Source organism: Stomoxys calcitrans, chromosome 5 (assembly GCF_963082655.1).
Source record: "Stomoxys calcitrans chromosome 5, idStoCalc2.1, whole genome shotgun sequence".
Classification (NCBI taxonomy): domain Eukaryota; kingdom Metazoa; phylum Arthropoda; class Insecta; order Diptera; family Muscidae; genus Stomoxys; species Stomoxys calcitrans.
In genome coordinates this window covers 154,897,956-154,925,674 of record NC_081556.1, presented here as the reverse complement: position 1 = coordinate 154,925,674, position 27,719 = coordinate 154,897,956, and the positions used below count along the sequence as shown (strand labels likewise).

The 27,719-nt window shown below is 34.3% G+C and overlaps 1 protein-coding gene across 9 annotated transcripts in view; it reads right to left on the bottom strand.

The window, feature by feature from the left end:
- The window catches only part of LOC106096101 (protein NDRG3), a 96,271-nt gene that overhangs the window by 26,377 nt on the left and 42,175 nt on the right, over window positions 1-27,719 (bottom strand). For 3 of the 9 annotated variants that reach the window (XM_059369366.1, XM_013263668.2, XM_013263676.2), the window contains exon 2: window positions 24,523-24,915. The exons of 3 other annotated variants lie outside the window; for them this stretch is intronic. In XM_059369366.1, coding sequence (XP_059225349.1) covers window positions 24,523-24,743 — 221 coding nt within the window. In that variant the 5' untranslated portion in view covers window positions 24,744-24,915. Of the gene's footprint in view, window positions 1-2,623; window positions 2,777-2,805; window positions 3,001-24,522; window positions 24,916-27,719 lie in introns of those variants that run through there. 3 more of the 9 variants (XM_013263675.2, XM_013263672.2, XM_013263673.2) reach the window with 2 other exon arrangements.

The window sequence follows — 27,719 nt, the reverse complement described above, 5'->3', positions numbered from 1 at the left end:
TCGCACAAAAAACGATCGTTCGAATTGGTAACACTTCGTGTCAACTACCTTGTATGTAGTATAGCCCGAATCGGTCCATAACCTAGAGTCCATTTGACTTTTAGAGCTCCTGTAGGGGCAATTTTTAACCAAATATATATAAAAAAAAACCAGTAAGGAAAGGCAAAAGTCGGGTGAAGCTGACTATATAATACCCTACACCACCGAGTCTGCGTACTTCTTTGAATCCATGGAACCTATCGGATGGAAGATATATATGGGAACCATCATCAACAACAACAACACATCTTATGCAAAATTTTGTAAGGATACGATGTAAGATATATATGGGAGCTATACGTGATTTTTATGAACTGATTTTTACGAAATTTTGCACATGTATTGGAATGTCACATAATATATTTCGTCCAAAACTTTTTAAACATGGGACTAAAATTGTGGCTTCTACAGCCTTAATAGGCCATATCAGATCAAAGATCAAAGTCTACCTCGTCTCCTTCTTAGCGTTGCAAACAAATGCACAAACTTATAATACCCTGTACCACAGTGGTGGTGTAGGGTATAATCAAGGAGATTAAACCGTCAAAAAGCTTGACAAATGCGATCTATGGTGGAGAGCATATAAGATTCTGCCCGACCGAACACAACATGCTTTTAATTGTTATTTTTTTCTGTTGGCTTTATCTAATTACTTTATTTTTGGTTTAATTTCCTTTTTTCTTATTTTATTTTGGTTTTTCTTTATTTTATATCATTTTTTTTATTTTTTATTTTATGCTATTTCATATTTAGTTAAATGTATTTTATTTTCGTTTAATTAAATTTAATTTGTTAGCAAATATATAATGCAAAGTTCATTAACACAAAAAACTTTTAGGAAATTCCGAAGCAACAGATGACGGCAACATAAAACAATTCAAAAGAACCTACTCAGCTAAGACAGAGAGAGAAAACCCTTTACAGAAAAGGTATATTCGGTCTCTTGACACACCCATCCTATGATGGTGAAGTGTATACAAACTGAATAGGTTTTCATTTAGCAACTCGAATGGGCTATACTTATTTGCTAACAAAAATGTATAGATCTTTTCAATATCAGTTTTTGTTACATAACGATGTTTTGTTCTTAAAAAAAAACCATGTGTCTGTAATCCTCAACGTTAAATGGAATATGTGTCGTATAAGTGATATTGTCTATTAAGGGAATAGTACGTATACGCTAAGAGTGTCATCAACCAAACCTTTGGCAGAATAAAAGTTAAAGCATAAAAACATTTAAATTATGAAATAATTTTAAACAAAAAAATCTAAAAAATATCCATATCAATCAACATTATCTGTTCATACAAACACCTATCAATAATTTATTCATTATTTCATGAAACTTATCATCGTTCTGAAGTTATTATTATTTTGTTTTTTTTTAGCATTTCTTCTTGAATACTTGAATTTAAATAAAAAACAAGAAACTCTTCACTTACTGGTACCATTCGAAATTTCATGGAGAAGGCGGGCCACAATAATTTCATAATAAAGTCCTTTCTGTTTTTCATCAAATGTACAATCATTCACTACTCTTTTCGTCCTTGGTACGGTTTCGTTTTTTTTTTTGTTTTATAACAGTTTGAGTTGGCAACAATGAATCAGCAATGTTAACACAGAAGGACTAACATAAAACTTGGCGCTTTTCAAGGAACTATGACAGTACATTCAAAACTTCATGTTCGAACTCATACAAACACAAAGACAAATGTATGACCGAACGTCTGTCGTTTAGTCGGTCCATATTCATAATATTCATACCGTCTCGTTGTACACTACTTGACATGGAAAAGTTTGGATCATAGATTTCGTTTTGTTTCTTCTTTTTTTTATTCAACAAAATTTTCCATTGAGGTAAACCACAATGCGGTAGGGGGCACACATGGAGGCATAAAATTCGATTGCACTCCTACAAAACTTGTATACTAGGTGACTGCACTCACTCACTCACTTACTCAGTACGTACCGAGGGTGACCACAGCGACAATCGATACTGGAAATCAGCAGCAGCAGCAGCAGCTAGCTGATGGTCAACCATAGTCCATAGTTTGTTTGTAACATTTTTAAACTCCCAACAATAGTTGGGCTATGGCAGCAAACGATTACGTAAAGAATTTCAAGCATTTTAGGTTGCAAAAAGTTTAAGTAGTTGTTTTTAAATATCCATTGAGATGACGATTTGATTTTCCAAAAGGGGAGTGACACTTCTTTTTTTCAATATTCTGGTGTTTCTATAAAAATCCCTTTTATTTATGATGTATTGAAATAACAAAAAAAAAAAATAAAAATTTTTGGATCTTTGACAGAGATCCGCTTAAGGCTATTGGGTTGGTCACAAACTTGGCGATTTAACTAGCATTCACAGGCATTCATTCACAAAAATTTCACTACAAATTTTAGTTTTTTTTTTTCTGGTAAAATTTTAAACATCAAACAATTAATTGCTTAAAGCTATGTAACATCAAAATTTAGGGAAAATAACTTTAATAGAACGAATTTAACACCATTTTTTACATGCACATTTTTTCATTTCATTTCTATTTGACTCCATTCACGTAATGCTTTTCCCATCTTTACTTACACTCGAGCGTACGAACGAACAACACCACTGACTGATGAATGTGTTTGTTCGCAGGCGGCTCAGCAGGCAAGCAAATGAAGTTTTGCCTTTGGCTTCAACACTTGCTCCTTGCTCGCGTTTATTTTTTGCTCTTTGTCTGAAGCGAATTCGAAATAATAAAAAAAATACCACACGAAACTTACAATCGAATCAAAAGACGTTACACCAAATCAAATTATCTAAATACGGTTCCGACAACTTTGTGCTCGTCCTATTGCGTTTCGTTGGCGTTTGCCACTATTTTTTGTATTTGAACTCCTTTTGGGTCGCGAGTTGTGGTCGGTCGGGTAAAAACTGTAATATGGCGAGTTATAAACACAACAGGAATGGCATGGAAAACACACTGAGGAAAAGTGTTCCTATCTGTGCCAGTGGTGCCGCCGCCGCCGCCGATGCAGAGCAGAAAATAAATAAAGACGAATCCAATTCAAAACCGAACCGAATAAAATGAGTCACCAGCTGTTGTAAGAACGCAGTCAGGCAGGCAGGCAAGCAGCCGGGCAGCCTACAACAGCAGCGACGACGGCATCGATGAGAAAAACGACTACGACAACGACCACTCAAGAGCCAAGGAGAGCAGAAACTTTCGTTGTACTTCGTTTAAAAAGCAAGCATGTGTGTGTGTATAAATGTGTATTCCTTTGTTATGTTGTTTGTGGAGTTGTTTTGATAGTGCAAACTGCTTTCATGCTCGCATTTATGTACTATGAGAGCGTATGCCTAGTTGTGTGTGTGTGTGTGTTTAAGAGTATTGTTGAACAACTTCTATTTGTAACTAAAAAAGAATGGCGCCACTAAAGCGCCATCAAGCAACAAAATCCCCAAAACTCTCATACTCTCGCATTGTTTCTTCACCACTCACCACCCAATTCTCTGTGGAATTGTGAGGAGTTATTGCAGAGATGGCAAATTATGCCACTACCCATTTCTGAACTACAAAAGTACCATAAAATATCACAAAAATTCAAAATCAGAAAATTCTTGTCAATGTTGCAAAAATTGTGAAAGTAAAGGGCGTTATTTTGGTATTCAAAGAAATGCCATTTTTTGGGATAAATTATCGGATGTTTATTTCATAATAATGAGGAAGGTATGCCGTTAATGCAAAAGAACATCAGCCAAATGTCCATCATGCCCCCGCTTAGAGAACCATACCGGGTGATTCAGAAAAACGCCTCTTGTTAGAAAAGCTTATATATTTGCATCAAATGTTTCCATGAAACTCAAATGTCTTCAAAATTTTCTGTAAAAATCAAGTTTTGACAAATTAATAAAATTTTCCATTCACAGAAAATTTAATGTAAATTTTTCTACGAAATTTTTTTACGAAAATCAAGTTTTATCGAAAATTCCTATTGAATAAAGAGTAAAAAATTTGTGTTTGTTTGTCGGTTTGTTTGTTTGCCCGTATAGACTCAAAAACGGCTGAACCGATTACCTTGACATTTTTACAGATTGTGTATGTTGGACTGGAAGGAAACATAGGCTATATAATTTGTTGATATCGGGAGGGGGACGAACCCTCCCCATTACCCCAAAAGTACTACCCAAAAAATAAAAGTGAAAAAATCGGACAATATGGGTTTCAAATGGAAGGTATTCATGAGTAGAGTACGAATTTCATAACAAAAGTTGGGTCCATGTACCTGGAGGACCGCCCCAGCCCCAAAACCCCTTATAATAGGTTTATTTGACGATCATGACAATATGGAACTCAAATGAAAGGTATTCGGGAGAAGATTACGAATATGGTCAGGAAGTAGGAATAGGCTTTATAGTTTATTGATAACGGAAGGGGGCGGACCCTCCACCGTTACCCAAAAACAGCACCCAAAATCAAAAGTGGACCGATAAGTACAATATGGGTATCAAATGAAAAGTATGCGGGAGTAGATAACGAATCTGGCATACAAATTCATGTCGAGGTAAAGGGCGTCGCCCCACCTCCCAAAAACATTATCTAATCACGGATATATGGGACTCGGTTTGTTTGTTCCGTATAGACACAAAACGGCAGAACCGATTTTCTCGAAATTTTCGCATATTGTGTAGTTTGGTAATTAAGGAAACATAGGCTTTATAATTTTTCGGTGTCGGAAGTGGGACGGACACTCCCCCTTAGCCAAAAACACAACCCAAAATCAAAAGTGGACGGATCGGGACAATATATTTATCAAATAATCGATAATAATATCTATGTCCTGATATGTCTGAAAAGCTGGCAACTTCTTTTCTTCAAAACTTCTACTTAAACTCGCAAATATATTTTGAATTTCGCCGAAAAATATCTAAAATTTTAAAGAAAATTTTTTAAAAAATAAAATTTTTAAATAAAATTTTAAAAAAATTAATATTTTTTAAAAGTTTAGTTTGAAATTTACTTTACATAGTATTTCGACGAACATTGAAAAAAAAAAATCAAAATAAATTTTCCAATAACACAAAATGGTAAAAAAGAATACTTTGGGGGTACTTTCTCTAAGTACGCACTAGTTGTTTTTTTTCTCATCGCTGACACGAATAAAACATGCAGAACTTAACAGCAGAGCGCCAACAGAAAGAAACTTGTGACAAGGAAAGAGAGTAATAAAAAAAGGCAAACGAACGCACAGCGCCGTCATAAGGACTAAAAAAACTACAGTGCTTTGCACAATGGTATGGTAACCATGGTAACCTTAAAAACCGTGCCATCAGTTACAGCTATGACGTATACTTTAAATTGCTTACATTCTCTCTCTCTCTCTCGCTCTCCCTTTCTCATTTATGACACATAAAATGAAACATTTTTTGTGAAGCGAGAGAGAGAGCAGGAGAGCAAGAGAGAGGGAGTTGGTGTCAAATATCTCGAGATAGAGGGAGAACTAGCAGTTGATGAACAAATAACAAATTTACCATAAACGAATTATTGAGTTTTGCTGTTTAGGCCAACGTTCAAAAGACATTTCAAATAGACAGCAGCACCAGCAACACCAACAAGCGTAGAGCACCACTGCTATTTTAGTATTTGGGCTCCCCCCCAAAAAAAGAACTGATAACTTTAAACTCAATTTAAATCATTTTCACAAACAGAATCTGATTATTATTGTGAATTATTATCAACCCCACGAAGGCCCCTCGAGGGAAGCAAGTTAAGGTAAGCAGGATATTATAATTCTCCTAGCTGCCATGCCACAAATTAGGGCCAATGACATGGGCTCATTGTAGCGCTGCTAGGCAAAAATAAATGGCTCCAAAGAGAGCAAGAAAAGGAAGGCAAGCTGCACAACCACCAGCAAAGAAGCATAGGAATCCTTCAAATTTAATTACTTACCACAGTAACGACAGCGATGGCGATGACGATGACTAGAAATGCGAGAGAACGCTGGCGACAGTGGCGGAGGCAGCACTTTTTTATTCCTCGATAATAAAAAAAAGCAACTCACATTTATGAATACATTTTGTAATTGGTTTTTGGTGAAATGGATGATGGGTTGAAGTAGCACGTTATTATTGAATTATATTGCAGAGAGCAAAGTGTAGAGCGGGAGTAAGGGGCGGCAAGTAATTGTTTGCTCTTTTTTTGTCAAAGCAAATGTCTTTAAGTGGATAACTTACAACTTTTTTATTTAACAAGGGAAATAGTGCCAGAGGCCTGAAGCCTTTCATTGCGTAAAAGCTTTGGCAACAGCAAAAAGTACAAAGTAGTTGATTTTGATTTAAAAACGAAGATCGTTGCTATGAATTACGATTGGACACATAAAATATTGTTGTGTATTACAAAGGGAATTTTTGTGTTTTTTAAAGAATAAAATTTAATTTACAATAAAGGAGATAATTTTTTCCAATAAATTGAAACAAAAGTGTCACACAAAACCACAAATATATTTTTGATTATAACGCCTAATAGTATAACGCCTTGCACATTTAAGGGAAACCAAAGCAAGGCATTTGGATTCATTCACTTGGATCACCAATGTTCCTTATAAACATTGGTGATCCAAATGAATTATTCTCATGATTTGTATGCAGGCTTAAGTCATAACATGGTAGGACGAACCTCTAAATTCAAAATTTCTAAGACAACAAGAGTGAAACTCTTTATGTATTGATGCCTCGATTCAGAAATGCACCCTTATTAAAAAGTTTGGCGACTTCTGACTCGGCTAACATTACATTTCTTCCAACATTAACTTCCCCAACAGTCTAGTTTTTTAGTATGTTGACTACAAATTTAGGTTAATTTTTCTAAGAGAACTTTAGAAAAGCGGCTCTAGCGGCTCAAGAAGTCAAGATCCAAGATCGGTTTATACTGCAGCTATACCAGGTTATGAACTGATTTGAACCATACTTAGCACAGTTTTTTGAAGTTATAGCAAAACACCTCATGCAGAATTACAGCCAAATCGGATAAGAATTGCGCCCTCTAGAGGCTCAAGAAGTCAAGACCCAAGATCGGTTTATATGGCAGCTATATTAAAACATGGACCAATTTGGCCCATTTACAATCCCAACCGACCTACACTAATAAAAAGTATTTGTCCACAATTTAAAGTGGCTAGCTTTATTCCTTCGAAAGTTGGCATGCTTTCCACAGACAGACGGACGGACATGGCTAGATCGACTTAAAATGTCATGAGGATCAAGAATATATATATTCGAGGTGTTACAGACAGAATGACGAAATTAGTATACCACCATCCTATGGTGGAGGGTTTAAAAATACTTTGTTATTTTGAATGTTTCTTTATTTTATAAGCACATGTGCTAAAAATACATATTTGTGATTTAAGAGTCTGAGCGATAAAATATTATTTAAGGTTTAAATAAATTGTCCTTGACCCGAAAAGCACAGCTTTATCAACCTTCAATATTCATTTACCGGCGATACCTTAATCTCCTTTGGTCACAATGCGAATCAATGTTTGTGAAATTTTCCAAATGGTCTATGTAATCAAGTCATAATTAAGACAGCTTCTTAGTACAGACGTTGATTATCTGTTTTTAATTAAACATTAAATGGCATGGTGTCCAGTGAAGTGAAGGTATATAAATATATAAAAAAAATCTTGATCTTTCAACATACATACAAAGTTTATTTTTCAATTTAGAAAAATAAAGAGCTATTATTAGAATTAATTTTATTATGGACCCACAGTTCGAACAAAGATTTTTAAAACTGAATATTTCCGATACCTGAATAATTGGGAGGATAGACGTGTATAACAGTTTTGTATAACAGATTATTACTGTTATACGGAAACTGTTATACAGAAACTAATATACAGAAACTGTACAAAATTATTTATTCAACAATTTAATACGTTTGTTACCCATTTCACTGAACGAGCTACACATTGTGTGATATTCTATTTTCAGCAGACATATTTGTAAAACTATGGGTTAAAAAGTGCAATACACATGCCAAATATATAACAACTAGAGCGCGCTCTATTTATATACAGGGTGGCTGATGAAAGCCGCTACCAAAAAAAAATGTAATAACTTTTTTTCTATTTAATAATAATAATTTAATAATTAATTTAATTAATTAATTAATTAATTTAATTAATAATAATTTAATAATTAATTTAATAATTTAATTTAACATGAATAAAAGAAAAATGTATTCCATACACCGAAAAAAAAATGTAGCAATATTCATCATTGTAGCAATATTCATCAGCCACCCTGTATGACAGATTTACGAAAAAACATATAAATAAAGTAACAGCACGTACATATGGGAAAAATAATTTAATTTTTTAGAGTAACTGAACTTTTGCATATCTTTTTATGGAAAACATATCGAATGTGTTCCGTACAAACTTCCCATAACAATACTTCTTCTTATAACCACAGTCCGAACAAAAAAAGTGGTTAAGGCTGATATCCTCAAAATAATAGTATAATATAATAGTTAGTATAATGGTTTAGCACTTATGCTGAAAGTTTTATACATAAATTGATATACAGAAACTAGCGGCATTTATTATAAACATGAAAATCCTTAAGGGTAAACCCCTCTTCATTTTGCATTAAGAATTTGCCTTTTAAAACCACAAATCTGGAGCAGACGAAAGCTAAAAAATGTATTTCATGTAGTTGTATTTCAAAATATAGATTTTTCGTATGTATAATAGTTTTAGTGTGAAAGTTTGAAACTGTTATACTACAATTCAAAACTGTTATACTACTGTAATTTTATATAACTTGTCATGTGACGTTTTTGATATTTTGCTATAAGAAATTGTTGAAAGAAATTTTTTTGAAAAACTTGATCGCAAAGAAGTCGATTTATAAGAAAGCAAAATTGAAAGTGTAAATGGGCTAATTCAGCCAAACTTGCATAATTTAAAATTAAATATGAGCCCGATTTGCGATATAAGTTGAGAATCTTCAGTAGAAATTTGACACAGCCATAGCTAATTTGATGGCGAGCTGGGATTACCGTTGCAGCAATGATAGATTAATAGCATGTCTATCGACGTCAAACGCAGGCGTTAGTTCAGCCTGCAAACGAAAAAGAACTGATTTCGATTTGTGTTTCTCATTTTAAACGAAGTATCTACCAGAGGACAAGTCGAACAAAAATGTAAGCATTCTCATACAAAAATGGGTTCATGTATAACTTAACAGATGTCAAAAATGCGAAGCAAATGTCAAAACCAGTCACTTGATTGTTTGCATTCGAGCGAAAATTTTTTAACAAAAATGGAAAGTAAAAAATAAGTGATATTATAAAATTATATATAATTTAACACTTAAGAACCTTAGATGCCCCCCACGGATTCTATGATAAAAATAAGGGGCCAAAAAAGGTTGCCTTTAACAATTTACGGATATCTTTCTTAAGCGTACTTCTGCAAATTTGGACACAAATTAGAGCTTCTAAGAGCTACATAAGTAAACATTTTACTTTTGGGCCTCGAAGTATGTTGGGCTCCTCTTCACCCGCTTAAAAATTAAACGCCAATTTATTTTTTTATTAAACACAACACAATTTTCTATGTTAATTATATTTTGAGCATGTGTACAGCGGTCAAAAAAAGTATTCATCATTAGCAAAATTGATAATAAATTCACTTATTTTGGGTAATTGAAGAAAATTTAAAGTAAACAAATAATGCAGTTTTATGCAATAGTTTATTTTTCGTAATATGTTTTAAAATAAATTCAAAAAATAAATTTAATTAGCGCAAAAAATGCAATTTTATATAATAACACCAAAAACAGAACAAAAAAAGTATTCATCATTGATGTGCTATCATCAAAGTCAAATTCAAATATTATTTGGGAATCCCCCTTTTCTGTTTTATTTAGTAAAGGAGGCTTTGCCCTTGACAGCAAATATTTAATTTCATTGAAAATATAGTTTTTGTCAAAATGGGTCGTAAGCAAAACGAGGTTTCTGATGAGGTAAAAGTTTTGATAATAAAACACCACAGGAATGGTTTAACTCAAAAAACTATCAGTGAAATATTAAATCGACCACGATCTACTATACAATCCATCATCAGAAAGTGGACAGAAACGAAAACTGTTGACAATAAACCAAGATCTGGTCGACCAAAAGCACTTTCAGTTGGAGATGTGCGTTGGCTAGTGCGGCAAGTTCAGAAAACTCCGAAGACAAATGCGACCATTCTTCGTAAAAACACTATGGAATATTTAGGGAAGGAAGTTACTACACAAACAATTCGAAATACACTCAAAAGGCATAGTTACAGAGGAAGAACTGCACGTAAGAAGCCCTTTATAAATAAAATAAACCGAGTGAAAAGGCTAAACTTCGCAAAAATGTATGTAAAACAGCCCGAATCATTTTGGAAAACAGTCATTTTTGCAGACGAGAGCAAGTTTAATCTTTTTGGGTGCGATGGAAAGGTCATAGTGTACAGAAAACCAAATACAGAGCTTGAAGAACGAAACACAGTTTCTACTGTAAAACATGGTGGAGGTGGTTTAATGGTTTGGGGGTGTATGGCGGCTTCAGGAGCGGGAAATCTTGAAATTATTAATGGAGTAATGGATCATAAGTATTACATTGACATTTTAAAGAGGAATTTAAAAGATAGTGCTGTAAAACTTGGGCTTGGTAATAACTTTCAATATTATCAAGTTAATGACCCCAAACATTCTGCTTTAAATACCAAGATGTGGATGCTGTATAACTGCCCCAAAGTCATTAAAACTCCTCCTCAAAGTCCCGACTTGAACCCAATTGAACATCTTTGGGAACATCTCGAACGCAAATTGAGAACGCGCAATTTTTCGAGCAAGAGTCAAATGCAACAGGTGATAATGGAGGAATGGACTAATATAGACCAAAATATAACCGCTAAATTAGTCCAATCGATGTCAAACCGTTTAAAAGAAGTTATAAGACGCGGTGGTCGAATAACAAAGTATTAATTTTTTTAAATTATGTTATTTATTTTTTTGTTTTTTTGCAATGATGAATACTTTTTTTGTTTAATTTTTTGTGTTCAGCTGTAAAATGGCCCTTTTTGTTCCAATAAATACTATTTTTTTCTTTAAAAACAATGAAATTGTGTACATATATATCACACAAGCACTACTGCATCATTAGTTTAATATGTTTTTATTCCAATTGTCTTTTGTAGACTTATTAAAAAAAAAACATTGAATGATGAATACTTTTTTTGACCGCTGTATGTGATTGACATAAAAAAATCAGCGTGCAAAAACGAAAATATTGACTTACGTATGTGCAGGCGAAAAATTTAATTTGACATACACAAACCGAAAGAAATTCGATTTCTAGTGATTGTTGTTTGTTGGTCTGTACTATTGTTCGACATCCACAAACAGGCTAAATATTGCCACCATAGAATTTACTGTGGAGTGGCTACTATGGCATTATAATGGGCAAATATTTGCTAAGCAATTTCATACGGCAACTTTAATCTTACCTTACTAACCGCACTGTGTGCAGAATTCCATTTGAGTTTTCGAACGGATAGTTTTTTTTTGGAAATAAACATGATTAAACAGGGGAATGGGCATAGGTAGATCGACAAGCAAAATCCTAAAAAAATATAATAAAAAATATGCTATTTCCATGCAAAATGATGATTTTTTGTATACATTTTGTATAGCAGTTTTGTTATAATAGTTTTTGTATAACAGTTTGTTATAATAGTTTTTGTATAACAGTTTTTTATAATAGTTTTTGTAAAATAGTTTATGTATAACAGTTTTGTTATAATAGTTTTTGTATAACAGTTTGTATGTGACAATTTCAATATAAGACTTTGAATCTAAAAGTTGAACTTTTTAAAACAAAATAAACTATTTTTTTTACAAAAGTCATTTTTCTCGTTATTATCACAATACTACAGTCTTAAACTTAAGTTTTAAAATGAAACAAATCACCGAATTCCTTTTGGGTTTCTCTAGCCAGAATTTCTAAACCATTTCAATAAGATTTATTGCAGGTATCACCTTTTTTCTTGTTTATTGTCAATCTAAGAATTTCCTCAAAAGATCCCTTCCTCTAAGGAAACTGATATCAGGGAATACTTTCAAAGCCATAGAATAAATTTCCATAAGAAGATAAAACTTTACTCTATACCGCCAACTTCTTTTTTTTCGTTTAACCTACATCAAGCAAAAGCTTTTACAAATTCGACCTGACTTTTTGCTGTATGGTAAAACAACAAAGCAGGGCAAAGGCGCACAGACTCACATACACACACGCACACATATTCAATATCTTCATACCCAATAAATTATTGGCCACCAATAACAATAATAACAACAACAAATGAATTTTCCTTTATTTTGTTTCCGTGAGACCCCTTTTTCCCACACATTGTCAGTCAGCCAGTAGTCAGAGTGTCAGAGGAGCTATCATCAAACGTGCACTGAGTGATATTGCTGTTGTTGTTATTGTTGCTCCTCGTCATTTTCCTCATGCATAAGACGGCAAAGTGGGGTCATTGAAAAGCCATGATTGTAGTGTTTTTGCGTTCGTGTGGACGTTTTATGCGCCTTATGGGCCAGAAATATCGTTACTTTAGCAATTACCTTGTTTTATGCCATACCATTGTATCATTGGCTCTCACATCCAAAAGAAGTGACATAATTTTAGTTCTTTTTTGGTTTTATTACTCAAAGTTGCTGTTGTTGTTTGTGGTTAGCGTTGTTTTTCTCTCCATTCTGTTTTATGGATTTTGCACTACGGATTTTTGTTGACGCTTGTTGGCCACCAACGAACAACAAACGAGTGTTTTTATGGCTCAAAGGAAAATCAATAGAGGAGGCAGTGAATGCGATAGGCATAAAGAGAGAGAGAGAGGGAATTTGCTGGTTTTGAAAATTTCTTTTCTCTTTTTTTGGTTTCATTCTTTGACACATCATATAAAGGTTAAAATCTGCAATTGCGGGGGTATCGATCCCCAACACAATTGGGCTATGACAGTGGGTGGCTTGTTGGGCAAAGATACTTTATAACTGTCTTTATGGTCTTTTCTGATTTCCATTGTGTCTGTCTACATGCCTGTCCATGACAAGTACAAAATGAAAAATGTTAATGACCACTTAAAATAAATCGAGTGAATTCACAAGTGGGGCTTATTGGAGGAAAACCATGTTAGGCAAATTGAAGACCATAAATGCTTGTTGCCATTGTTGTTCTGCGTCTGCACTTGGTTCCTTGTGAACTTGATCGGCTAAATTTAAGGCTTCGGGGAAATGAAGAGACAAAAAGCATAGGTGGTTCGTCGGCAGGCTGCCTTACTTACTTAGTTATCATAGACTGGACCCATGGGTTTACACTCTTTTTTAATATGCCTTCCTACTACTATCCTGATAATGAGCACAGCACGACCGTGTTTGTGTGGCAGTACTTTTTATATTATAAGGCATTCTTTACCGAACACATTTCGTATATATGTACGTCCACAAGTATACATTGCACAGTGTACTACTGCTAATTCAGGTGTTACATTTAATTAGCATTTGAGTGTGAGAAACGCGTTAATACCATTCCGTTCGTAGCGTTGTACTGTATGTTCTCCCCAAATACACACACACACACTCAGATAGACTAACGCGAATTTGAAGTTTTGAAATTTATTCCACCTGAATTACACAAACTTTTTTACAACAAATGTGACGAAATTCTGTTGCAAAAGGGAAATGTGGCGGGGTTGAAGATTAATTACATGATAGCAACTGGGGAATACGAGTATGGCCACAGATACAAATGCAAATGTTCAACTTTTAAACGTTTCCAACGTATACGAACAAAAAGTTTTGCTAAAGTTGAAATTAAGGTAGAAAACAGATTAATATATTGTTGGTTGGTAATAAAACAGACTAACAAAAACAAGAAATGCTGTTTTCTTCCAAATTGAAAAACCAAAAAATTGGCATAAACAATCTTGCTGTAAATAATTTTCTGTATGAAAATTTGCATAAGAATTATTGTATAACCAATCATTTTTGGTTTGTATAACAGTACGAGTATAACAGTTTTAAACTGTTATATTTTACAATTTTTGTTTTTGTGGTATGATTTTTTATCATCATCATCATTACTTATGTTCTCACCCATTTTTTTGGGTGTAAAATTGTTTTGTATAACAGTTTTACGATATTACACAATAAATAGGTAGAAGTGCATAAATTTTAAAGTATTCATGACTTTGTAAGCGTTTCCTTTCGAATCTGATCCTATCCGATTTAACTTGCTGAACGCCTACGGCAGAAATTTATTTTATTAAGATGAGTTCCCCGACATCTACCTAAATCTTGTTCCATATAAGCCTATGTTCGGATTTCTTTAGCTTTGTGTTGTATTTATGATAAATATTGTCATTCAAAATCTTTTTTATGGAGAAATGTAGCTAGATATACTTGTGTCATATTATTCTGATGGAAAAATTCCTATTTGAGTATTATAGTACAACAGTTTATTACTTTCCATAATGGAAGAATTACTATATTCCTAATAAATGTGAAAATAAATAAAATTATCTATAGCTTCCTCACTATGTCATGCCATCAGTATAGTGTAACAGTTACAAATGCAAATGAGCCTATGAACATTCCATTAAGGAACAGGGGCCAACTTCTAACATATCAATGAGTGCAGTTCGATTCAAGGTTTTAAGCTCAATGAAAAGGGGCCTTCTTATAGCTGAGTCCGAACGGCGTGCAGCAGTGCGAAACCTCTTTTGAGGAGAAGTTTTTACATGGCATAGTACCTCACAAATGTCACCAGCATTAAGAGGGGATGACCACGCAGAAAATTTTATGATGGTCTAGTCAGGATTCTAACCCAGGCGTTCAGCGTCATAGGCGGACATGCTAGTCTCTGCGCTACGGTGGCCTCCACACTGTTATACTGAAACTGTTATACAATTAAAAATGGTTTAATGTTTACTAGCATGAAATGCAAAACAATATCATAGTATAACCGTTAGGGTCTTTTTTTGCAAAGTCTTATAATGTAGTATAATAGTTCAAGACTGTTTTACTATTAATAAATTTCTTACTTTATCTACAATTGTGTTGAAACTCAATAAAGTGATACTTAAAACATTATAGTATAACAATTTAGGACTATCGCCCTTAATGCTATTATAAGAAAACTATTACAGAATTTACAACTGTATTAAAACTTAAAAAGGTTTCATTTTTATAAAAAAAAAAAAATAAATAAATCGAGGTCTGATGAAAAAATAACTCTTATTTTTAAATTTCGTGTATAGGAAATTTCGTTCTAAGCAAAAATTTAACTACAGTTACCTAATATCTTTCTAATTTGAGTTGGAACAATCAGCCCTTTCTTTTGTATATATTTAGCGATTTTTCAATAACAATGTCTTCTGTACAAATTTCATATCATCAAAAGGTTATTCATAGGCCTCTCTTAAAGGAATTTAACATGTCATTGATAAAAATAAAATGATTTCTCTGTGGAAATAACTCATACTAAATGATAGAAGAAATGCAAAAGCCCCAAAGACAAGACATTCAAACAAAATATATTATGCAAAACAAATATTTGCTCTTAAAAATGTCTTTTTAGTTGCATTTAATTGAAAACAAACTGTGATATATTCCCAAAGCGTAGCACCCATTATCATTTAGAAGAAAGAAGGTCACAAATCACCTTCGAAATATATACAATCTACAAGTATGTTTATTTTTTGTAATTTTTGTACGTTCTTTGCTCTTTTTTTTTCTCCCATTACAAATCCGTCTCAACAGTGTTCATTATCAACTGACTTTTATATAAGAGAATGTGTGTTCCATTTTAGAGATTTCCACATAAAATAAAATGCATGCATATCAAGAGTACACAAAAAGCTACACCACACAACAACAGCATCCTATATGACAGGAAAAATGACAAGGTATAATTTTTCAAAATTACAAAAAAAAAAACAGTAAATAAAGCCCCACACAATGTTGGTTGCCAACGGCTGTAAGTTTATTTACGGCAGGCAAGTTATTTTTGGTGATTTATTGATATTAGAAAATACCATTATATGTGGTGAAGATGAAAAAGGTAGATCCATTATTTATGGAGTCATCGACTTGCTAAGCAAAATCTGAGATAAAAATAGAAAATGTGATTAATGAACAATTTAAGTAAATTACTTTGGATTTTTATCAAAGGTTGCTACAAAAAGGTTGAAGTTAAGCAAATAAATTTCTCGTGACAAAAGCCTTGGGTTATAACATTCACTTGTAAATTGACAATACCTACTAACAGTTTTACTACAACTAGAAAGTCTTTCAAGTAAAACTGTGTTGTCATTATAAAAATTAGTAACCGTCACTTAGTTTCGAGTATTCGCGAAAATTGCTAAAGTGTTGAACACGTCCCTCTTTGGTAATCATTTTGGGTGTGCATAATTCTATGTAACATATTTTCTATGTGTAACATATTTTTTAGCATTATTGTCTTATGCCGCGATTTAACTTCAGCTCTTGCAGTTAAATCTAAAATTGGATGGACGGCCGTATGCGATATGAAAATGGGTGTGCCCAAAAACTGACAACGGATGTCCCCAAAATTCACAACTAAAATGCTGGAAAGTTTGGATTGTTAAAAACAAAAAAAAAAAAGTAGGCCACTGTAGCGCAGAGGTTAGCAGAGGTTGTCTCCTATGCCTGGGTTTGAATCCTGGCGAGACCATCAGAAAAATTTTTGGCGGTGGTTTTCCCCTCCTAATGCTGGCAACATTTGTGAGGTACTATGCCATGTAAAAGTTCTCTCCGAAGAGGTGTCGCACTGCTGCACGCCGTTCGGACTCGGCTATAAAAAGGAAGCTCCTTATCATTGAGTTTAAAATTGAATCGGACTGCACTCATTGATATGTGAGAACTGTGCGCCTTCCTTAGTGGAATGAATGTTCATGGGCAAAATTTGCATTTTCAAAAGCAAGCACAGGTATCCTTGTCTACACGTTTGGTCTATTTCCTGCCGAGAGAAGAAAAAAATATGTTCAACCCTTTCAGAGACATTTGTAAGTACTAAACTTGTTAAACATCCCTTAAAAAGGTTTTGCTCTAAGGAAAGTTATCCAGAAATGTTACGTCTCCTAAATTATAATGGAACAGCACTTGTTGTTGCTGCCCCTCCTTAATAATCTGTCTGTTCAGAGGGAAAATCTTATGTGAACTATAATATTTAAATTTTTCTTTTTCTTTGGTTTACAAATTCACCCAATACCTTTGCGGTTTATGTAGGGTATGCAAAGACCAAATGAAATACCTTGACTTGTATGGATATGGGCTCTATAATGTATGCAAAATAAAGTGGGGTAATTGCAATGTACTGGCTTTTTTTTTATACATACTTGTGCATATCAAATGTAAACATACATATGTAGAAATGAAAACAAAAATACAGCAATGGGTAAAACAAAACCAGCAATCTCACTGAAAGCCATAAGAACTCAAATAAAAATAAAATAATAATTTAATATATAAATTAACAAACCTAAGGTGAAGAAACCTGAGGTAATGAACCCTAAGATGGGGAAACCAAAGTTATAGAAACCTGAGATGGAGAAACCAAAGTTATAGAAACCTGAGATGGGGAAACCATAGGACCTAAAGTGGGACAAGCAAAGTTGTGCGAACCGAAGTTGGAATGCCAAAGTCTGAAACACAAAATATGGGATCACCAAAGTAGGGGAAAACATCGTTGGGTCACCAAGTGGGGGATTTCAATGATGAAGGATCCAAAAGTATGGACATCAAAGGTGGGGACACCTATTTTCTTTTTTTTTCCCAATCTAAAATTTTGGAAAATCTTTCCTTAAATATAAATTCATTGCTGTTTCTATTTAGCTTACCACTGTCACATTCAAACAAGGATAGAAGACATACCAAGAACAACAAGAAATAAACAAAATCACTCACTCGATTACCTCCCAGCAGGTGATGGGACTACTGCTGCTGCTGCTTGTGGTGCTGTTGGAATGTTTGATATAAACTCTGGCTGTTTTTACTGGCTGCAGTGATGGGTCATTTTCTTATCGATCTGGGTCGTATATACAACAATTTGGCCTATGCCACTGTAAACAAATTCTCCTACATACACAAACAGCAGCAGCAAGACATTTATAAATCACATTCTAATACACAACAATTTGTGTGTGTGTGTGTGTGTGTGTGTGTGTGTGTGGGAGGGGAGGAGGAACATATTTTTTTGGCAAATAAATGTTCTCTTAAAGATTTATGCAAGCTCAGAAGGGAGTCAAGAAGGCCTTTTTACTACAACTCAACGAAGAAGGACATTGTTGTTAAGAGAAGCAGGCGGTTGGTGGTGCTTGGTTCGTGACAACATTTCATGCCAATTTCCTAATGGGCCAACAATCATTTAAAATAAAAAATTCTAATATTTGGCCAATAAATTCAAAGCAATAAAAACATTTAGTAAGAAAAAAAAGAATATTCAATTCCAGAGGACCCATAGAAAAAAAGGCTTTTGGATTGACACAAAAAGTGACAGATAGCAAAAAAAAGAGTAAAAACCCATTTGCCCAATTGTTTTAATTATTGAAATGCTCATTTGCATTGTCTTGTCAGAAAGTTCATTAGTTAAATGAGTGCGTTGCAGGCCCCCACTTGCTCTCACTGTCTCTCTCTATCTCTCTGAAAATGGGGGCAAAATGCATTACTATGCAAAAAGCTAGAAAGGCAGCAACAACTTAACATAGCAGCTGATTATTGGCGGTAATTATAAAGTGAAAAAAAAACAATCGCCCGCAATTACTCCCTGTCTGTTTGTTGTCGGTCCGTCCGTCCGTCTCAGCATCTTTGTTGAATTTTACGTTTGTTTATATTTTTAATTTATTCATACACTTTGCAGCTGTTTTTTTTTATTATTATTGAATAGCAATGCATTATCATAGGCTGTGTATGTGTGCGAGTGTGAGTGAGTGCCCGCGAAGTTTTTAACCAACACTCACCGGCTTCAACCAGTTCATTCATGTTTATTGTAATTTATTATAATTACATTTGGACTTGTCCAACTCGCTCTTCTCTCCCCAACCACCCCCTCAATCCATGGTCTTGGCTGCGGGTTGTAGGTTTTGTTTGTAAACAAACGTTCAGACATTTGCAAATTATCACAGCGAGAAGAACCCGGTGTTTTTTAAACGCATTGTTGAGTTTTTTTCCGTCTTAATTTTTGTGCGTTATGGTTATTGACAAAACTCGTTTATCTTTTAGATTAAAGAGCACAATGTTTATTTATAAACTTTTGCTATAAAGATTTTTGATTTTTTTTGCGTATTTAGTTGGTTTAAAGTAGTGGGTTTTACTAAGATATTTGAATAAAATGGTTTTAACCTAAATTTTTTAAATTTCCAATGAAACTAATAGTCCATGTAGTACATACATATGTATACAAAAACCAGTAAGGAAGGGCAAAAGTCGGGCGGTGCCGACTGTATAATACCCTACACCTACCCTATAAGTACAATGTGGGACCTATATCCAATTCTAAACCAATTTTGATGGACATCGGCGAGCAAATATGTTCAAACTATAAAAACTACGGTTGACAAATGGCAACATTATGGCAAATTACCCAAAATCTGATGAACGTATATATGGGAGCTATATCCAATTCTGAACCTTTCTCGAGCAAACTTCTCAAATAATGTGGTAGTCGTCGAGGAAAGCGCTGTGCAAAATTTTGGCAAAATTGGTCAAACAATGCGCTTGCAGTGGCTCTTAGGGTGAAAATCTGGCGATATACATATATGACAGCAATATCTGAATCTGTGCCGATTTCCTTGAAATGCACCAGTAGTATCGAGAGCAAAATTTCGACAGAATCGGAACACAAATGATCACTTTTTTGCAATATTTCTCAAAATCGGACATATATATATATATGGGAGCTATATCTAAATCTGAACCGATTTTGACCAAATTCTATGTATATTGTGGTAGTCATTGAGGAAAGCGTTGTGCGTTGCAGTGGCTCTAGGAGTGAAAATCGGGCGATATATATATATATATATATATATGAAAGCTATATCTAAATCTGAACCGATTTCCCTAAAATTCACCAGTAATGTCGACAGTCTCAAAAAAATATTTCTGCCAAATTTTGAGAGAATCAGTTAACAATTGACCATTTTATTGCATTATTACTGAAAATCGGACGAACATATATGTGGGAGCTATCTCCAGATCTGAACCGATTTTTTCCAATTTCGATAGGCTTCGTCTCTAGGCCGAAAAACATGGCTGTACCAAATTTGAAGACGATCGGATGAAAACTGCGACCTGTACTTTGTACACAAATTAACATGGACCACAGTAGCGGTGTAATTCTGCTTTGTGTAAAGCTGACAGAATACATATATATATACGAATATGTTGCGTAAGTTAAAAAAATGATAGAAAATTCATCATCCACTTGTATTTCCTCATTTATGATTGAGAGCTTTCAATCTTGAGTTTTTTCTTTTTTTTTTTTAAATACAAAAAGATGTTATTGCATGCTCATTTGTTTTTGGTTTAAACGTTGTTAAAACTGGATTCTGTTCTGTTCAGTTGAGTTGTATGTATCCAATGACTCATTATATTGTATATCAATTAATCATAAGTCTCAGCCTTACACAAAGCAGAATACTGTCAGTCTAAAATATGGGTATTTTCAAACGTATGTCAATGACACACAAGTGGAATGGAGGGATTGTTAAAGTCATTACACTTCAAAAGTAGTACGAACATGATAACTAAAGGCCACCACAGGACTGGGCCATTTCTAAGGCTGAACTAATGAAATACAAGAGTAAATGAAACAAGCAAAAAGGCGTTAAGTTCCTTTTCGTCAGAATCCGGTGAAAAATGCATAATTTATGCCCCCTTAGCAGCTTTATCGAAATATGGTCCCATTTGGACCAAATTCGCCATGGACATTGAGTGATCTATTAAGTACAAGTCATTGTTCAATTTTGTAGAACAAAATATTGGTCTTTTTGTAGCCATATCCAAATATAGACCGATCTGAACCATAGACGACACGGATGTCGAAAAACCTGTCAAATTTGAGCGAAATCGGATTATAAATGTGCCTTTTATGGGGCCGAGATTTTAAATCGAGAGATCGGTCTATATAGCGGCTATACCCCAATCTAAACCGATCTTTGGCCAAATTGCAGAAAGATGTCGAAGAGCCTAACACAACTCACTGTCTCAAATTTCGGCGAAATCGGACAATAAATGCACTTTTATGGGCCCAAAACCTTAAATCTAGAGATCGGTCTATATGGCAGCTATATCTAAATCTGGACCGATCTAGGACAAAATGCAGAAAGTTGTCGAAGACCCTAACACAACTCACCGTCCCAATCTGGACAGATCTGAGCCTAAATGCAGAAAGTTGTTGAACAGCCTAACACAATTCACTGTCACAATCAAGATATAGTCCATCTTCGAACTTAACCTGCTGTGCAAAGTTTCAGCTCAATATCTCTATTTTTAAAGACTGTAGCGTGAGTTGAACAGACAGACGGACGGACATGGCTAGATCGTCTTAAATTTTTACGCTGATCAAGAATATATATATTTCATAGGGTCGGACACGAATATTTCGATGTGTTGCAAACGGAATGACAAAATGAATATACCCCCATCCTTCGGTGGTGGCTATAAAAAGGACTATATGAACCTTTGCAGCTGCGTAGAAAACTCATCCAAGGTCTCATACATACGTAAATTGCAATCTTCCAGATGCGTCATGATAGAGAAAATGTTTAAGTCGGGAAAATGTATGGAAGATGACTAGAGAAATAAGGTCCGAACTACTCTTGGATACACATTTCCCCAAAAACTCTCCAAGGCACAATGTAGCACTAGAATTGTCACCCATATGACAATGTGACTAAATCCGAAATTCTTAGTTTTTTCTTAATCGAGAGTTTCATTCAAGTCATCAGGCTCCGTTAATGTACACAGTAGCTGACACCAAGTGTTACCAAGTTTACACTGGTATATTTTTCAAACCAGGAATGATAGCTGCATGGCATTGGATTTTTTAACAGCTCGTTATAAAGTTTACAAGCCACCAAAAGCATTTGCTCTGAGTTTATTTAAAAATAACGTTATTAGTGATTGAGATCAAGCGTAATACGGTGATTGCGTTATATTTGCCTATTGTTGGTGAACTCAAACACCTCAAAGTGAACAAAATGTTTGTCGCTCTGGAAAGCTCAAGGTAAAGACTTACAATTTCCAAAAAGCAAACGATCTTACACAAAAGCATACCAAAACTCAAAAGAGCCAAGTATGTTGCTGTGCTTGCACGAACGTAAAAATTTTTCAAACATAGTATTTTGTCAAAAAAATTTCCCAATGGAGCAAACTCCCATAGGTTAGGTTACGGTGAAAAGAGGGTGCGAATAAAAATCCGTCCCATGCCACTATGGGCATACACCTTAGCCAGCAATGCCTGGTGTTGTGTCCCCACCTAAGTACCGATGTCAGTTAGCTGCGAAGACTGGGCACTAACATAGAAAATGCTCCATCGTCTCATCTTCTTCCCCACATGCTTCCCCCATTTTAACTCCCATAGCAATCGTGTTTGAGACTACAAACGGCCACCCAAAGTGATGGAATGGACAGCTATGACCGCCTATGGCCGCTCTTCAATCGTTTTCATCGAGCCGGACGTAAAAGTAACTGGAAATTATTATCGGGAAAACATTTTGGGTACTCAACCATTTTGTTTGCAGACCATGGGCGCACGAGACTCGGCACCGTCACATAAATCACGTGTTCACCAAGAATGGCATGTATGATGTCTCCATGAATTCCACATAGTTTGGACTCCTAGAAGTCGCAATCATTATCCCATTAGGCTAAAATCTAGCATGTTGTGTTTTTTCACCAACAACCGTGGTAAGTGTGGTCTATATTGGTCAATAACCTGATATAGCCCCGATCTCCCGATTTTACTTCTTGAGCCCTTGGAAGTCGCAATTGTTATCCAAATTTGCCAAATTGGTTAACGCAGTGTTCTGTTGCGACTTGTACTAACTAGGGTGAGTATGGCAAAATCGGGGTTTAACTTGATATAGCTCCCTTATAAACCGCTCTCCTTATTAGTTCTCTACGGTCCAATAAGTTTCAACTTTTTGCTAATTCGGCAGAAATGCTGTACCTAAAGTACACATGAGCGCTTTAACTAAGTTCATTTGTGTACATTTTTAATAAAATCCATGGACTTAGCATGTTTTCACTTATTTTAAAATATGTTGATTTAAATTTGATTTTGATAAAAAGTTTAATCAAAACTTGATCTGAATAGCGATTTCTGATTCGTCATGAATCTTCATCAGCAGTATTTGTCAAATTGAACATATGGTACTTTACATACCAACCCAACTAGAATTGGTTGCAAAGCGCACATCTGAATTTGGACAGGGCTCTTTAAGACGACTTGATTCACAAGCGCAATAGAGAACAAGTAAAATCTTACTTCCCTTATTCAAATCCAAATTATCCAACAATGCCAATAGCAACAAAAAAAAACACAATTTTGCCGAACTTGTTTGTTCTCTGCACTGAGATCAGCCATCGGTTTTAAATTAAATCAACATTTTTGAAAAAAAAATTAAAAAAAATCATACAATCGGGTACTGTCCGGCTGCATACCTTAGGGTAATCTGTTTCTATTACAAATAGAAAACAAAATACCCTTTTTTAAGTTAGGCAGAAAATGTGTTCTTGTTTCCTGAATCGCGATATCGTTTGGTACCACCCAAAATTTTTAAAGTATTACTCTTAAATAGTCCTTTTACCATGGCCATGAGTAGGATAAAACCAAAGTTATATTCGTTTTGAAAATTTATAATTATTATTGTTTTTAATTGTTTTTTAATTTTTTTTCAGTTTCACTTGTCGTTCTTAGTTGGTATTTAAAAAAATATGCATGTAAAAAATGGTATTATTGATAAATTAAAGATTTAGTCATTGTTAGATAGGCAATATTTACAAAAACAAAACAATTGAATATAAAAACTAAATTTTATCATTTTAAAAAAGGTTTTGTAAACAAGCGTACTTACAATAATTGCCGGTCTCAAAGTAGTAACAAATAAACAGAGCTGCTCTTTTTTTCTATGCGCAGGCAAATCAAAAACAGAAAAAAGAGCAACCATTTTTTTCCTATGGTAAAACTAATGCGGTTTGTTGAAGGGCTCTAGAAAATGAGAGCCGCCAAATGTTGTGTGCGTGCGGTGAGAGTGTAGTTGGGTGTGTGAACTACTGTAACTACTGTAACTACTGTAACTACACTACATTCATAATTAAAGAGATAGCCAAAGAGGGCAGAAAAAGAAAGGAAAGGAAAAACAAAACAAATGACTTACCTTGAACCAATTATGACAGGTTGGCGACCACTGCCATTGAGCAAATCAGAATCGGAATCATGAGCATTGCCAGCTCCCACCACTTGACCTATGGCCCTCTTGACGGACTCGAACACCGACACAGGCCCCGTGGGCTCTGTGGTGGACTGGTATATGGACTGGCCATTATTGTTGGCACCTGTTCCCTCAAGGGACACATAGCCACCTTCCGCCTGAGGCATTTTCCAGCGTTCTTGCCTTCAATGGGTAACGTGCGTCTGTTGCTCGGCTCCTCTTTTCCTTTTTTTTTCTTTGGTTTGCTTGTTACTTTCAACTTCTTTTTCTTTTTTCTTTGGGGAAGAAGAGCAACTATTCACTGATGAGGAGTTGAAATACTACTAAAATACTTATCCTCTATATTTTGGCCAAAATGGGTTGAAATGGTGTAGAGTCAAAGTTAGTTGCCCATAGCATTCATTGCCAAGATAGGAGAGAAAGCGGCGAAAAAGGCAGTCGGTCGGTCGGACGGTCGGTCATACAACAGAGGGATATTATTGTTAGTGGCGGTGGTGGTGGCAGCGGCAGCGGAGCAGCAACGTAGGCGTCAGGGTTGGTAATGGTGGGTTCGAAGTGTTTGTGGTAGCAGTGGTGGGTGGTGTGGCGATGGTGGCGGTTTCATTTAGATCGTTCCATTTGATTATTTATAATACAGTACATTACAACAACCATAGTATTTTTTTTTGTTTTATTACATGTGTTTTTGTTGTTGTTTTGATTTTTTGGTTTTTGACAGCAGTAGGCAATGAGTGTTTTTTATGTAGTTTTTGTTGCAAACAAATTGTTTGGTGGGTTCAGTTGGTTTGGTTGAACATTCGATTAGTCGTTAAGTTTTGTTGGTTGGTTGGTTGGATGGTGCAATTTAGTATGATATACAAGAATACATACACGCAATACATAATTATGCAAACATACATACATTTATTACAAGACAAAGAAATGTTTTAGGTTGATTTGGTTGGTTGGTTGTTTCATACAGCAGATTTTTCATAAATTATGGTACATCAAAGCAACAAAGGCCAAAAACAAATCATTTTTTTTTTCAATTTTGTTGTGAAATTTAATTTTAATGATTGTGTGTGTGTGTTTTTTTTTTACAAAATAACGTTTTTAACAAAATGCAAAATTCATTCGTCGTTGTTTTTTTGTTTTTGTTGTTCAAAAATTCAATTTTTGTTTGTTTGCAGCGCATTCAAATTACACATCGACATTTTTTTGATTAAATAAAGAAAAGAAGAATAAACAAAAAATACACAAACAAATTAATATCAATAAATACACAAAATAAAGGTTAATTAAACAAATGTTACAAAAAATAAATATATAAAATTCGAATATATAACAGAATAAATGTTTAAGGTGATGTTGAAGGTGCTGATAATAATGGTTGGTGATGACGTGTTTGTTGTGCGTTTTTTAAGATTAGATCGTTAAATTTTTGTGAATATAACTTAGAGGGAGGGTAATATGGGGGGAGGGGGTGTTGGCTGGGTTATTTCGTTTGATACGGTTGAACGTCACAAATGTATATCGAAAACAATGAAAATCACTTTTACTCACTCCCTTACTCCGTGTGTGCACCTTTATCTTATCTTTGAAAACAATGGAAATAAAACCACTTTATGGTAGGAGTTGGACAAGTTGGTCATCATCATTGGGTGCAATGAATAAAGTAATTCATACCTATCATCAAAATAATATAATACCTACACTTGCTATCTTTCAAGTTAAGACATAAATGTTTGTTTTTATATCATTTACAATATTTGTATAAAGCTTCGTAGGAATGAATGACCCATTACACAAACAAAAAATATATATATATATATATTTTTTTTTAAATCAATAAATTGTTCGATATCTTTGTGTTGTTGTTCTGCACTTGATTATTATCTTATATACAAAAATCACAGTGTTGCCAGTGTTGGTTAATTGTTTGCCAGTTTCACATAGACTGGGCTAAACCGGTTTTCCTGCAGTTAAAGATTTGTTCCTTGATCGAAGGATACTGTTAATGAGTACGAGCCAAAGAAACGCATCCTAAAAGCGGATCCTCAAAACGAAGGTGTAATTTTAAGGACCTAATAAATTTTGTTTAGTATAAAAATTTAATATCAAGTAAAAAAAAACTCCTTAAATAAGTTGAAAATCGGACTTAAAAAAGTTTGTCATTTTTGACTCAAATTTTTGAGCCCCTGGTGAGAGGTATTTTACCATTAGTATGTAAAGTTCGAAGATGGGCCCTATCGTCGATTTTACAATGGCACTGTGAGTTTTGTTAGGTCCTTAAATTGGCACAAGTACTTAAAATGATCCAAAGTATCAAAGTACTTAAATTTAGTCAAAGTATAAAAACTTGGCACAATACTAAAATTGCAAAAACGTAATTAAATTGAGCCAAAGTACTAAAATTGAGCCAAAATATAAAAATTTTTCCAAAGTACTAAAATTGAGCCAACGTAAAGAAAATTGAACCAAAGTACTGATATTGGTCGAAATTTGGTACTAATGCATCAAAATTTCGATACGAAAGGTACCAAAATCAAGCCAAATTTGGCTTTATATCGAAGTACGAAAATAAGTAAAAATACTTTAGTTGAGGCAAAATGCTAAAATTGAACCAAAGTACTAAAATTTAGCTAAAGTACTAAAATTGTGCTAAAATACCAAAATTTTGCCAAAATACTAAAATTGAGCCAAAATATTAAAATTAAGCCAACGTAAAAACATTGAGCCAAAGCTAAAATATTGGCCGCAATTTGGTACTAATGTATCAAATTACGATACAAAAGGTACCAAAATTAAGACAAAGTATTAAATTTTGAACAAAGTACTAAAATGAGTCAAAATACTTAAGTTGAGGCAAAATGCTAAAATCGAACCAAATTGAGTCAAAGTACTAAAATTGTGCTTAAATACTAAAATTTTGTCAAAGTACTTTAATTTAGCCAAAGTATTAAAATTGAGCCAACGTAAAAAAATTAAACCAAAGTACTGAAAATTTGGTACAAACGCATCAAATTTCGATACGAAAGGTACCAAAATTAAGCCAAAGTATTAAATTTGGATCGAAGTTCTAAAAATCCTTAAGTTGAGGCAAAGTGCTAAAATTGAGCCAAAATACTAAAATTGAGCTAAAGTATTTATATTGATCCAAAGTA